General features: G+C 40.3%; 1 protein-coding gene across 4 annotated transcripts in view; it reads right to left on the bottom strand.

Annotated features, from left to right (window-relative positions):
* The window catches only part of TPX2 (TPX2 microtubule nucleation factor), a 53,611-nt gene extending 38,370 nt beyond the window's left edge, over nt 1-15,241 (bottom strand). For 2 of the 4 annotated variants that reach the window (XM_008532557.2, XM_008532558.2), the window contains exons 1-3: nt 15,067-15,241; nt 12,084-12,200; nt 2,505-2,681 (exon numbers count right to left, since the gene is read on the bottom strand). In XM_008532557.2, coding sequence (XP_008530779.1) covers nt 2,505-2,610 — 106 coding nt within the window. In that variant the 5' untranslated portion in view covers nt 2,611-2,681; nt 12,084-12,200; nt 15,067-15,241. The remainder of the gene's footprint in view (nt 1-2,504; nt 2,682-12,083; nt 12,201-15,066) is intronic. The other 2 variants (XM_070589069.1, XM_070589070.1) reach the window with 1 other exon arrangement.
* Between the last annotated feature and the right edge of the window lie 612 nt (nt 15,242-15,853).

Raw genomic sequence — 15,853 nt, 5'->3', positions numbered from 1 at the left:
CTGATAGAAGCTTCAAGAATGCAGTGAGCCCCAGGAATAACACTGTGCATATACACTGATTGCAACTGTGTAAAAAGATGTGATTAGGGGCTGGCCCAGTGGCACAGCGGTTAAGTGCACACGTTCCACTTCAGTGGCCTGGGGTTCGCCAGTTCAGATCCTGGGTGCAGACATGGCACTGCTTGGCAAGCCATGCTGTGGTAGGCATTCCACATATAAAGTGGAGGAAGATGGGCACGGATGTTAGCTCAGGGCTAGTCTTCCTCAGCAAAAAGAGAAGGATTGGCAGCAGCAGTTAGCTCAGGGCTAATCTTCCTCAAAAGAAAAAAAAAGGTGATTATTTGGAAGAAAATTAGAAAGTAATATATTAGAACTAAGGTGGTTTTGAAAAAACAGTGGGACTTAATTTTTTTTCTTCCAAATTGTATTTAATAGTACTGTTATACTAATACAATAGTCCCCCCTTATCCATGGTTTCACATGCCACAGTTTCAGTTACCTGCAGTCAACCGCAGTTCAAAAATAATAAAATGGAAAATTCCAGAAATAAACAGTTCATAAGTTTTAAATTGCATGCTGTTCTGAATAGCATGATGAATCTTGCAGTTCTGCTTTGTCCTGCCCAGGACATGAATCATCCCTTTGTATCCACTCTGTATTTGCCACCTTGGTTATTAAATCGACTATCGTGGTATCACAGTGCTTGCATCAAGTAACCCTTTTTATCTAATAATGGCCCCAAAGCACAAGAGAAGTGATGCTGGCAATTTGGATAGGCCAAAGAGAAGTTATTGTTGTTTATATATAAGTGAAAAGGTAAGAGCATCATCTAAACCATCAACAAGGAACGTATTCCCCAGGGATAAGGGGGGACTGCTGCATTTCCTCTTTTAGTTTTAAAAAACTTAGAAAAAGAGGTAGGCAGACAATCCAGCCTTTTCCTCAGGGTTTCAGTGAAGCAAGGGCATGGGGAAGACCACTATACGGCAGCTAGTCCTCTCATCCACACTTCCTCCTACACCACTGCCAACAGACCCCTCCTCTCAGAATCCCCACTGGATAACATTAAAGTCCTTTTCCAAGAGAATGGCATATGCCGTCACATCACATCACATTGACACTGCATCATAAGTGAAAAGCAGTTGCAATGGACTCATTTTTGTCCCCTATCACATACTGATTTCTCTTAATACGAGGATAAGGGGCCGGCCCCTCGGCCAAGTGGTTAAGTTTGCACACTCTGCTTTGGTGGCCCAGGGTCTCACCAGTTTGGATCCTGGGCGTGTACATGGCACCAGTCATCAGGCCATGCTAAGGCGGCGTCCCACATAACACAACTTAGAAGGACCTATAACTATGTACTGGGGGGCTCAGGGAGAAGAAAGGAAAAAAAAGATTGGCAACAGATGTTAGCTCAGGTGCCAATTTTTTTTAAGATTTTATTTTTCCTTTTTCTCCCCAAAGCCCCCCCCGGTACATAGTTGTATATTTTTAGTTGTGGATCCTTCTAGTTGGGGCATGTGGGATGCCGCCTCAGCGTGGCTTGATGAGCGGTGCCATGTCTGTGCCCAAGATCCAAACTGGTGAAACCCTGGGCTGCTGCAGCAGAGCGCACGAACTTAACCACTCGGCCACGGGGCTGGCCCCTCAGGTGCCAATCCTTAAAAAAATAATAATAATAATGATAAGGAGGACGAGGACATAAGAAAGAATAAAATGAAGGGGCTCCAGCAGCTATTTGCCTGATACATCATTGGTCTGACATATTATTCCAAAGTAATATGACAACATAGGCATATGCTTATTTATTGTTGGCCTGGTGTCAGGGTTTATGCCATATTACATAAACCATCAGGCAATCCTACCTCTGTCTGGGGATTGGGTTCTGAGTAGCATAATCCCTCCATTTAAAAACGTATTGGGGAGGGGTAGCAAGAGGGAGGTGCGTGTAGTTACAAAAGGGCAACATTAGGATCCTTGTGATGCTAGAACTGTTCAATATCTTGACTGTGGTGGTGGATATACAAACCTACACAGGTGATAAAATTCATTCAATTCATTTCATTAATACACATAAACAAAAACGAGTACACATGAAACTAGAGAGATCTAAGATTGGTGAATTGTATCATTGTCAATATCCTAGGTGTAATATTACACTCTATGCCTAACGACAATAGAGCAAGTTTTTATGTGACTACCATCACTACAGACAGTCCTAGAGTTTCACTCAATGGAGTGTCATCTGGATTTTCCCATATGACCCTAAACCTTAAATATTTGTCATTCTTAACTCCAAAACAACATTGATTTGTACTGATAGTCCATTCCCCAAATACTGGGCATTTCAATTATTTCTATCATATCAAAGATGACAACGTATCTTCGTGCAGAAAGGAATTTATATTTCAGTTATTCTCTTACAATCTCTTCTATTTTTTAAAGGTCCTCAGAACAAAGCAAGACACTAACCCTTAAAATGGCCCGAGAAAGCAGATACTTACCAAACCAAGAATCTATGTTTTGGGTATCTTCCTCATCATCCAAAGATGTAAAATTGATGAAGTCCATGGGAGCATCATAGGAATAAGAGGTTTTAACTTGTGACATTGTGCCCCCCCTCGGCACAGAAGAGCAGGTTTTTCCCAGTATCCGTGTCACTCTTCTCGACAGGTCACCTTCTAAGGAAAGAAACGGTTCAGAAACTTGGCTGCACATTTACGTACTGATTCTCTAGCAATTTCTTTGCTTTGACTATCACATTCGTAATTCTGAAAATCAAGTGGACAATATGCCTTACTTTTCAAATCAAACAAAAATCAGCTTTTCTTTTTTGGTAACTTAAAGACCCCTTGAGGTAAATATGCAAGAATTAGAAAGAGGCAAGGTTTGATGAGTACCTGCAACAACTGTGCTAGGTGTTTTCCATTTGTTATTTTCCCTCAATCTACCATTTTCTCATCTCTAGCCTCCCCTGCATCCAATTTACTCTCTCTCTGCCCTGAATTATCCAATTTATCAAGCACACCATTAAATTTTATACCTACCAACCAAAATCTTACTCATCATTCAAAATCCAATTCAATTCTCTATAAACTCTTTCCAATTTCCACCTATCACGCACAATTGTTGCCTCTCCAAAGCCATAGTGCTTTGTTTACCATCCAATTTTATATTAGTTACCTATGTAAATGTCTCTCCCAGTAGTCCGTAAGTTCCTGAAGACAAGGATGGATTTTACTCACTTGTGTATACCTCATCCATCAAGGTGCTCAGAACAATATCTCACACATACTAAGAGCTCAATACAGTTTTGCCAAGGATAGGTTTTCTTTCATTAGAAATATTTTCATAAAAATACTACTCTTGGGCATGAAGAAAAAGACTTTAAAAAATACATAAAAGGCACAACATGATTAGGTAAAAGAAATAAGTCAAAGATATGGGTCCATCCCTACTCCTAGGTACAAAGTTCCCCTCTCTCCTGTGGAAACCTGTGTAGGTTTAAAGTTAGCCTCCACTCTAGCCCTGTATGGTTAAAAAAAATAGCTGGAAGTAGTCTGGAAAAATAGCCCAGAGGCCACACTCACTGGCAAATAATTTCCCTGTGAAACCCAATGAGCCATTTGTCTTCATCCAGGGAACGACATGTACTTAAAGTATTCTGTATCTTGGAAGAGAAGCAGATACCAGTAATCACTTGCATACATGTTTATTCAATTAAGTACCTTTCTCTAAGCCCTTATTTTACTATAAAAATACATGCTCATTAAAAAAATTAGATGACAAAAAATTTTATAAAAACAATAGTAATCCACAATGCCACACTATTCCAGACTCTCTCTCTCTGTATATATACACACACACAAACTTTTTTTTCTAAATGGGATCATTGACATTTTGAATCAGCTTCACATATTGTGAGCATTTCCCATGTAGATAAATATAGACAAATCATCAATTGATGGCTGTATCATAATTTACTTATCTCCTATTTTTAGGCTTTCCCCAATATATATATATATTTTTTAAAGATTTTATTTTTCCTTTTTCTCCCCAAAGCCCCCCAGTGCATAGTTGTATATTCTTCGTTGTGGGTCCTTCTAGTTGTGGCATGTGGGACGCTGCCTTAGTGTGGCTTGACGAGCAGTGCCATGTCCGCACCCAGGATTCGAACCAACAAAACACTGGGCCACCTGCAGCTGAGCACGGGAACTTAACCACTCAGCCACGGGGCCAGCCCCCCAATATTTTTACTTTAAAGATACTACTGGGAGAATATCCTTGTAGCTCAATTTCCGTACACATCTATAATTCTTCCCTTAAGTTAAATTCTTAAAGATGGAATTGCTAGCTCTTGATACATACTGTGAAAAGGGTCCTCAGAAGAAGAGTAATATCCACTTAAATTACCAGGGAGGTGTGCCAGTTCCCTAAACCATCACCAATTCTGGGCACTAACAGTCCTCAGTGCTCATTTTCTCTGTACTGTACCACTATACCTATACTCTGAGATAAATCATAAGATTAGTTACACCCAACCTCATTGCTGCTCAGTGGTTTGGCCAACATTTCATTAGCTTCTCTCAGTGGACTGGAGTAATTCAGAAGGCACTTCAGTGCCTCAGAAACATTAGTTCTGACAAATATTTGGTTTACATAGTGACATCAATCTATACATCAGAGAACTTCACCTTGCCGTGGTCTCTCCTATGGACTCAGTGCAGCCAGCACTCCACAGATACCTTTATTACAATCCCAGCTGAGGTACTTGTAGAAACACGACATTTTGGAATTGGGAGGAATCTCAGATAATACCTAATTTTTGCAGTTTATAGATAAGGATTAATTAAAGCAAAAAGGGTCCTCCAAGATCACACAACAATATTACTAATGATCATAGTAAAAACAGTTACCAAAGACGCTTATGCATGCCAGGCACCATAAAGTACTAAATACATACTATTTCTAATGCTCTCAACAATCCTATAAAGCAGCGATTATTATCCCCATCATAGAAGAGGAAGCTGAAGGTAAGAGAGATTAAATGACTTGCCCAATATCACACAGTTACATAAAGGCAGAACTAGATTTAGAACTGAGGCTCCTGACTTCCGTACAATGTTCTTTCCACATCATTTTGCTCTCTCACTCTGTGAAGTAGAGAAGCATGTTAATGTAGTTAAGGCCTCTATTCGCACAGAAAATAGTACTGTATGTATTTCCAAGTAGATCCATTCTCCATTATCTGTTGCCCTGAACAGAGGATTCTTCACTATGCTCATTCTAAATTTTTCATTCTCCCCCATTTCTACTTTCATTATGCAACTTAACTCAGTAACCTATTACTAGCAGTCTACTCATATTATACACTTGCTAGTGGCCATAAGATGTGGGCTTGAGATCGGAGCTCCTTTCTCACTGATATTCAAGGATGAGACTCTATGTCTCACACAAAAAGCAGATCTAGTCTCAACACAAAGGAATTTGAAATCTAGACAGGAGCTAAAATCCTATCACACTCAATAAATAAGATAAAATAGTATACAATATTTAAATTACATAGTATGAACTATAAGTAGAAAGAGAATTAGAGATTAACACAGCTTAAGTCAAGCCAAGATTAAATATTTTTCATTGAACATCATCAAAACAGTAGGAAGCACGCTATAACGAAAGTCACCTCCTAGATAGCCACCTTGCAAGCTTTGGAGTAGCCACGGACAGTTCTGGCCAATGACAATGAAGTTGGAATCTGCTGACGGATTCAAAGGAGAACGCTTAGTTTCCTGATACAGCTATCGCCCTTGTTCCTGCCCTTTCCCTTCACCTTTCTTCTTGCCTTGAAGGCAGATGTAATGGCTAGAGCTAGAGCAGCCATTGTACACACGGGTGGATAGCCAAGAGAATAAGAGACATTGGTCCTGACATCAATGAGCTACTGATCATTGATGATCAAATATCAGCAACCTCTACTTCCAGACAGTAATACTTTTTTTGTATAAGCCCTTATAGTCACATTTTCTGTCACTTATAGCCAAAAACAATCCCAACTAATATAGAAGCCCAGAATTCTAGCCCAGTCTCTGGCATTTACTAGATGTATATGACAACAGGCAAGTTACTCTACCTTTTTGGCTACCTACTTCCCACAAACAAATGACAAGGGATTTCAAGTGCCATGAAATACACTACCGTAAGATGTTATCACTGCCTTTTGACCTACTGATACCTTTCTTCTCCTTGACAACATTTGTATTCAAAGGACCCTCACAGAAAGATTCCCCAGCGACTGACAGTGGTTAAAATTCCCCTGCTACAAGGAGGAAGTTTTCCTGTTCTTGTGAACAAACATGCTGGAAGACATGGGAAAATTTTGGATTCCCATGATCTTAATGCCTAACCCAGGTCACTGGGAACACTTCCCAGGCAGGAATGTAATGAAGACAACTAAAGCTGGGGGAGGGAAGAGGCAAGAATGTAATACGCAGCAACCCCACTTAGCCTCCTAAAATCCATGATCCCACCAAAGCACGCTGCTGAAAACCACCTGGAAAGTATTCAAATTTAACCCCCTCACACTCTTTTTTCTTTTTTCAGTTATGGAGCTACACTGCTAGCCTCTTTGAAGGGCAATTTACATTTTTCTTTTTGATAGATCTTGTCAAATGTAGAAGTTTATCTTACAAATATGTATTTATGCATATGTTAAGTATAAGAAAGTTCACTATAGCATTGTTTATGAGCCAAAACACTGAAAACCCAAATTCCACCAATAGGAGATTGGTTGAATAACTATGGCACAACCATATAATAAAATATTACATAACTTTAATATACTGTAACTTTGCATATGTGATATGTACAGAATGAGCTCCAAGAGCTATTAAGTGAGAAAAGCAAAATGCGGAAGTGCATGCTTTCATTCATGTTAAAAAGAGAGAAAGGGGTAATATATACTCATATCTCCCTTTGTCCATACATAGACTACTGTGGAAGGAGACACAAAAGTATTAACAGTATTTGGGTCTGGGAAGAGAGCTGGGAATTCTGGGTCAGGGGAAGACTTTTCGCTATATGAACTTTTACATTCTTTGAATATGTTTTATTATATAAATGCATATCTTTTCAGTTTAAAGAACTAGTTAAGCAGTATTTATTTCCCCCTAAATCTATGTTTACAGTGCAGAAGTTACTGGGCTTTCTGGAATTTTTATTAAATATTCTTGATAATCCAGCAATAATTATTAAACCTATTGATTTTTGGAAATAATGCTTCCATTTACATGTCTGTCAACTGGCTGCTAACTTCACTTATCAAATGCTACACATCCTCTTTCTTTTTTAATGTTTTTGTCTAAGAACAAAATGTTCCTGGGTATTGACTTAATAAAAAGGTATTTAAACTTAAAAAAGAAGTTAAAAATAATAGCTATTAATTACTGAATACTTATGACATGCCAGACACTGTTGGCAGTGTTTTACAAGTATTAACTCACCAAATCCTCACAATAATCCTATGAAGTAGGTACTGTTATTATCTTCACTTTACAGATGAGGAAACTGAGGCACAGAGAGATTTACTAGTTGTTCATGGTCACGCAGCTAAGAAGTAGTCAAGCCAGGACTTGAACTTAAGAGAGGCCCTAAAGGGTGTGTTCTCATCCAGTGCACTATCCACTGCCTCTCATATTTAGTTAAAAATAGATATGTATATAGATCAAGATCAAACGTCAAGGAGTAAGAGATAAAACCCATTTATGGATAATAACAACTTCCAAACACCGACTGTCTACTACTGTCCAAGCACCTTACCAGACACTTCACATAAATCATCTCACTTAAACTGCATTAACAATATAGAAGATAGATATCATCATTACCGTTTTACAAATAAGGAAGCAGGCTCCAAAAAGCTGAACTACTCTGAGATCATCAAGATGGGTAGCAGAGACGAGTTTTAAGACCAGATCTATAGGACTTTAAAATCTGGAGTCACTATAATATAGTTTTTCCATAAATATTCCGTGAAAAATGACATAGATAGGGGCTGGCCCCGTGGCCGAGTGGTTAAGCTCGCGCGCTCCGCTGCAGGCGACCCAGTGTTTCATTGGTTCAAATCCTGGGCGCGGACATGGTACTGCTTATCAAACCACGCTGAGGCAGCGTCCCACATGCCACAACTAGAAGGACCCACAATGAAAGAATATACAACTATGTACTGGGGGGCTTTGGGGAGAAAAAGGAAAAAAACAAAATCTTTAAAAAAAAAAATGACATAGATAACCAAATCATACTAACCTATTAGACAAATGCAAAAGTAAACTCTGCTCTATACAAAAACTAAGGCTCTCTGACAGGTTGTTCATAAAGAACACTTCGGAAAATTAAAAACTCTCTTCTAAATATACCGAGAAAGCTGAGCTCAATCTTCCCATAAAGTAAAACATCACACCTTAATTTCCCTTTTTTTAAGTTTGTACTCTTGCATATAAAGCTTTTGCTACATATAAGATGCAGCTTAGTGTGAACCTCTCAGTGGATATTCTAGAGTAGAAGAGACTGTGAAGAGGTCACTCAAGGACCAAAGGAGGGATGTCCTCTGAGGTCTAGAACTGCATCTGATTGGTAGAGGTTAAACGGTAATGGCTCAAACCTAAATACACCTAATCTTTATTTAGGTGAAATTTTAAAACCAAAATACTATTTTTTTAACAAAGCTTCTTTTGAGCTCTCTTTTGGCCTAATATGGCCAATTCAGGAGACAATACCCATCACCCCTACCCCCCCAAAAGGAAACAAATAAGTAACTAAATACATATCCACGAAGAAGTCTGACTCTCCTCACTAAACGGTGACAGCACAAATACATGAACAAAACCAAAAGTAACTACTGGGTTATGCCAGTTTCACCATCCTGCCTCTCCCACAAATAATAAATATCTGGATGTGAAACCTTCAAAAAATAAAAAGCACAAGGCCTAGTGGGAAATGGAACAGGTCAGGGCCAAGCCCAACTGTTTAATGAGAGAGCCCCAGCATGGTGGGAACTGGATGCCTTCCTGCACCCCTTAATCAAGATTGAATTTCTGTCAACAGGTCTCTCTAAAAAAAAAAAAAAAAAAAAAAAAAGCACATGCGTCAAACACATTCCCCTCCACAGATCAAGCTGCCAAGCAAGAGAATCAGCTTCACATTTCAAAATTATCTCAATCCACTATAGCTTCAGACTCCTAAAAAAACTAGAAACATTCTGAGTGAAGAAATAGCTCTTTCTGACCAATAATCCTACAACAGACCTGAGGAAAAAGCCTCTCTCATACATTACGAAGTAGTTAGGTTCCTTTTAAAACTGCCTATTAAGTGCCATCCATCATATCATATAGCTCATTTTTGTTTCCAAAAAACAAAGACTGAAAGGATATATATAAGTTCCTTCCCTTAAGAGACTCACAACTGAATGAGAATACAGACAATTATGATAGAGGGTGATCCTTGCTGGAAGGGGGATAAGCAAAGGGCACCATGGAAGTGCAGAGAAGGGGAGCAGGGTGAAGGAGGGTCAGGGAAGGCTTCCTGGGGGAAGTGACACCTTAAAGATACAGACAGACCTGCAGAGTTGCACAGGCTAAGAATGAATGTTGACTTTTCCTAGGGGAAGAGATCAATGGAAAGGGGAAATGAATGGAGGAAGAGTACACAACTGCGGAAGATTGCAGAAGCAGCAATGGAACCTGTTTCCACATTCATCTGAAATTAACCTCCATTGCCACGTCTCTCTTCACTCTCAAACCAAAAATAACTAGCCGTGACAAGCTCTATAAATCAAAAGGTGCAGGGTGGGGGTGGGGGGGGAAGCTGCAAAAGGGTGCATTCTAAGCAGGGTCCAAACAGTGGACTAGCAGCTCCTAAGCAAAACAAAGACATTAGTGTGGTAGATGCTCTCGAGCAGCTCACTCTCCAGCTCATGAGCTGTGACTTGCCTATTTCTATTAGAGGAAAAATCAGGAATTAAGCACTTAGTAATGTGAGAGAATAACCAGAGTAAGTGAAGACTTTATTAATTAGAACCGTAGTCAGTTAAGATGGTCCCATCCTAGCAGTGCCATTTCCCCAGGGATACCCTCTCCTACTTTTACAAGGGATAGAGATCCTGTTACAAAACCACAAGTTAAATAGAGTTATTTTCATCTTACTCAGGGAGAAAACACCTACTTTTTTTTTTTTGTACATGAGGGATTAGCAGGAGTTAGTAAATGGCAAGATAATCCAGCGTGCAATTTTAACTGTTAATCAAAGTCACAAACTAAGTCTGAAGGAAGTTAATGGACTTTGTGTTTCCACATTTGTTTACTAACTTCTATGTTGAAATTGGATCTGTTTACAGAAACAGATCTATGAAGCTTCCAAAATTGGGTCAATTTAAAATCCATTAACAATCCCTCACTGTCCAAACACTCAGAAGTCAGCACAGGACACATGAACACTTGTTCTAATTCATCACTGTCCAGAAACCTCAAGCAAATATATTTTTCTATCATTTCTCTCCCAAACTAGTGAGTTTCATAGCACTCTTTCGTAAAGATTACAAACTCAGTTCTGCTGTATTTAATTTATCCATAGAACTCTATAAACAACAATCCACTCTTATGCCACCAATAGGACCTGGATAGAAATCAATGATGCTGTTCACCTCCAGGTCAAATAATGACAACGATCTTTGTAGACTACTAAAAGGAAATCTTTGTTTTATATCAAAATGTTCTGATGTTCTATTAGTAAGAAGCCGAAAGAGTTTGTAAGGGTTGACGGTGGGGCTGCAAGAGGTTACAATCCTACTCAAATCTCAATCACTCCATCTTGTAGAAATTTATGTCCTTCAAAAGGTATCTAGTTTGGGAAACAGACACACAAACACAAACCCAAGAACCTAAAAAAGTGATTATCTATGGGGCAGTAGGGAGTGAGGTAGACAGTGACAGGGTTGGAAGATTTTTTTAACTATAAATCTTTTAATATTATTTTATTTTTCTTTTTAAAGATTGTTTTTTATTTTTCCTTTTTCTCCCAAAGCCCCTGGGTACATAGTTGTATAGTTTTACTTGTGGGTCCTTCTAGTTGTGGCATGTGGGATGCCACCTCAGCATGGCTTGATGAGTGGTGGCACGTCTGCACCCAGGATTAGAACTGGCAAAACCCTAGGCTGCCGAAGCAGAGCGCAAGAACTTAACCACTCAGCCACGGGGCTGGCCCCTATATTATTTTGATTTCTGCACCATGTAAACATATTACATATTTTAAATATATATATTTGTGCCTTTGTGAATATACACTATTATGTAAATCAGCATAATTTTCTCTTGGAGCAGTTTGGCATTATGTATCAAAAGTCTTAAAAATACACATTCTTGGGGCCGGCCCGATGGCGCAGTGGTTAAGTGCGCACGTTCCGCTTTGGCGGCCCAGGGTTCGCTGGTTCGGATCCCGGATGCGGACATGGCACCACTTGGCAAGCCATGCTGTGGTAGGCGCCCCACATATAAAGTAGAGGAAGATAGGCACGGATGTTAGCTCAGGGCCAGTCTTCCTCAGCAAAAAGAGGAGGATCCGCAGCAGTTAGCTCATGGCTAATCTTCCAAAAAAAAAAAAAAAAATATATATATATATATATATATACACATTCTTCTTTACCAGTGGCAAAATACTACACTACAACCATATGATAGACTACCATAAGGCCATTAAAATTATGTTGTAAAAAAATTTAATGATGTGAAAAAATGTTCATAATCTAATTATTAAGTGGAAAAAAATGGTTTTTAGTATATGATTTTTTAAATCAAATATAGGCACAGACAAAAATTGGAAAGAAATCTATCAGAATACTAGCCATAGTTTATCTGAGAGGTGGGATAGTGGGTAATATTATTCTTTTGCTTTTCCATATAAAATAAATTTTCTTCCAAAATATGTGCTACTTTATAAAGATGTTAAAGTTATTTAAAAACTTTTGAAGCTGATATATTAATATTAATGTTCTCCTCATTCCTTTTTAATGTAATTTACCGTGGACACAGCCTTACCTGTGGTTTAATCAGTCTGTCAGTCCCCCTCACTACAGGCTTGACTCAAAGTTGCAATTTACTCTTTCACCTCTCTTCTGAAATCTTGAAGTCTAGCAAGTACTTCTTGTAAAGAATCTGAAAGAAGCAGAGAGGTGATGAAACAGGTTCAAGTTCTCTGTAGTTACAAAGGTTAACAGAGAACAGGAAGGGGCTAGAAAAGACCAAGGATGCCCACCCTCAAAACCCAAGAGTGCTTCTGAGAGCTAAGGTCTAAATGGCATGGATTGTCCCCAAATGCCAAACTTCTTAACAGATTGTTGTTTCACCAGTGTAAAAATGTTAAGGCCAGCCCGGTGGCATAGCGGTTAAGTTTCCACCTTGTGTTTCACAGGCCAGATCCCGGGTGCAGACCTACATACTGCTTGTCAAGCCATGCTGGGGCAGGTGTCCCACGTATAAAATAGAAGAATATGGACACGGATGTTGGCTCAGGGCCAGTATTCCTCAGCCGAAAAAAAAAAAAAGAGGAAGATTGGTGAGAGATGTTAGCTCAGGACTAATCTTCCTCAAAAAAAAAAGTTCTTAAATTTTTTGGTGTACATTTGCTGTCTCCTGGTGTCTTTGATATTACATAAGCCCACTTTAAAGTAATCTTTTCAAAACCTGTAATTTAGGAACGCTGACACCAAGGGTGGTAGTATATACTTCTATCCTATTCAAACATCAGGACAAATAGTAGGCACTATTTGTGCCTACTTTTTAATAATTTAAAGAAGTAGAAACAGCATTAAAAAAAATTTCCAAAGTAAGCTCCCCCATACAATTTTTTCTTTTTCTTTTTTTTTTTTTTGAGGAAGATTAGCCCTGAGCTAACTACTGCCAGTCCTCCTCTTTTTGCTGAGGAAGCCTGGCCCTGAGCTAACATCCGTGCCCATCTTCCTCTAGCAGAACGTGCAAACTTAACCACTGCACCACGGGGCGGGCCCCTCCCCCATACAATTTTATACCTTCCTCACTAATCTTAATCCCCTTAATCAAGTTTCTCTGTGCAAACATACAAAAACAGAACCCCTTCCAGTTATCTATACTTTTTTCACAAAGTGAAAAAAGGAGACCCAGGAGAGGCTGAAAAAAAAAACATACAGGGGATATAGAACTCTGAACCTCTCCTGGTACCTAAACAAGAAATGAAGGACTTTCCCACATAATCCTGTCTCCTGGAGAAGCTTAACCATAGGATAAATAAACTTTATCAAGGTATAAGACTTAAGTATAAGGCTGGCCAAAATAACTCTATTTTATTTAAATAATTTTAAAATTTAAACAAATTTACCAACCTAACTGAATACATCCAGTTTTCCATACCTGCAATTTTATAGTCAATTAAGATAACGCCCTCCTGCTTATCCAATTCAACAGATATTTAGTGGGTGATTTCTGTGCACCAGGACTGTTCTAGTCCCTGTCTCACCAAACGCTGCTTATCGAGAGCCGGTTTGTGTCCCACCTGCTTCACAAAGCCACCCTTGCCTGTTCTAAGCCTCACTGACCTCCCTCACCTCTAAACTGCTAGGGCACTTACAATACTAAACAGTAGAGCACTCAGGTGCCAGATGCCATCATGTCTTGTTCTGATTGTCACTTGTCAGTTTGAATCAGTCTGTCATCCTCAAGCAAACCAGAAAACCCTTGAGTACATCACACATGTGTATACCCCCAGTATCTCACACCAATCAGAGCTCACAGTACACCCTCAAAGGTCAATTAATTAACTAAGTGAGCTGGGAGCCACAATAATTTTGATCCAAGAGTGACAAGACTGAACTGATCCACCTGAGAGTACTACTCCAAAGCAACCAAGGGCACTCAAGTTCCATTCAGGGGTGGCTCGACAGGGGGTGTGATCCACTGAGCCCACAACACAAGAATATCTTTATTACAGCAGCAAATAGTTTGATTTTTGACATGAGATGAGAGAGACAGATCCAAAGAAAAATCAGAGGATTTCAAGACAAGGCAAGGCTGAACCTGGAAGTACACCAAGCAACGACCTTACAGCAAAATCAGTACAGCACTCAGATGCTGTCTTGTCCTAAGGAGGACCAATTTGGGGGAAGTCCTTGGTATTTAACTACTATAATAGAAAATTGTATGTGAGGAAAAAAACCCATATATCAGGAAAATAGGGGGTGCAAAACAATCCTACCATATGATAATCTGATTTACACTTTTCCTTCCCTCTCCAATCTATAAATGTTATAAATAATAGTAAATTAGGCAATAATACCTAGTGATTGGATACAAAAGGGAAGGGCTGAGCAGATGTGGATAAAACAGAATGAATTCAAAATCGCGAATAGAAAGACAACTCCAAGCGGCATTAAACTCTCCCTCGATTATGTTCTCATTCCACCTCACTGACCTTTCTATCTCACACAAAGGTTCTGAAATGTAGTTGTCTGTGACCACATCTGTTTTCCTCCACAAATGCCACACTTCTTGAGGGCGGGGCTACCGTTTCGACCATTTCTCGAAACAGGTCTACACTGCGGGCATCGGCTTCCCCTTCTACAACGGGGGGCTAGGAACAGCACCTGCTTCGTTGGCTTGGTGTGAAAACTACTCGAGAAACGCACGCAGGTGCTTGGTTCATGGGTGCGTGGTAAGAACTATAATAACTGTCGTTGCCGTTATTATCTGCCCACAGCCTCCCACAACTCCTTCTTCCCGCTATTCCCCATGGTCGGCCTCCGCCTCCACCTCCACACAGCCCGCTAGACCCGCGCCCGACAGACTTCCAGGGAAAATCCTGTCGCGAAGAGAAGGGCGGCCCTAAGCCCGGCTCCCATTCCGCCCGCCAGGACGGCGTCCCAACCGCCAGAGAAGCCCGGGCCTAGAGGCGCAAACCCCGCCAAGGGCTTGGAGACGACCTCCGGCCGTTCAAAAATTAGAGAGAGGCAGCCCCGCGCCCCAGCTGCGCCGGTTTCTCCCCAAGGCTCACCTCACCACGGCTCTGACAACCGGGCGCCCGCAACACCAGCCGCGGGATTCATTCAGTACCGTTGAAAATTTGAAACCAGGCGCTCTAGTCGAACGCACCAATCAGGGTGCCGCAAATGGCCAATCCCAGCCTTCCGATTGGCCCTAGAGATCGCAGCGACGCCGGAAGTCAGGGCGACGGACAGGCAAACACCCGGCCCGGAAGGCTCCTGGGAAATGTAGTCTCACGCGGCTGCGTGAGCCCATTGGAACAACTCTAGTAAGGAAATTACTACAAAGCCCAGAATGCTCGGCTGCAAACCAATTGGAAAAGGTGGTACCAACTGAAGAGATGGGGGAGTTGATTTAGATAACAGAACGGTGCGCATCCTGAGCCTCCCTAAAACTTCCCCGAAAGAAAATAATTTATTTTATTATTTTATTATTCTCCATGTAGTTGTGCATCGTGCCTTAAATGTTCATAGGAATTCACTACGTTTTAACATGGAGTCCCCCTGTATGAAACATAGACTCTCCCTCAGCTTCTCTACCAAACGTGAAGGAGTCTTTCAAACCTTTATCGCTTCCACACCCTGGTGTTACAGGCTTAGAAATGTGGTTTATTGGGTACTTCCTCCTCCGTTTTAATTCGGACTGGTCCACCCCTGGTTTTGTCATCATATTATGGAAGAGAAAAACAAAGGCTCAGAGAATTTGAGTAAATTTGTCCAAAATCACATAATAAGTTGAGGAAATGGGGTTTGAATTAAGAACGTCTGCTCCTATACATCATCAATAATAAATTACAA

This window comes from Equus przewalskii, chromosome 21 (genome assembly GCF_037783145.1).
Source record: "Equus przewalskii isolate Varuska chromosome 21, EquPr2, whole genome shotgun sequence".
NCBI classification, from domain to species: domain Eukaryota; kingdom Metazoa; phylum Chordata; class Mammalia; order Perissodactyla; family Equidae; genus Equus; species Equus przewalskii.
This window is presented reverse-complemented; position numbering and strand designations above follow the sequence as displayed.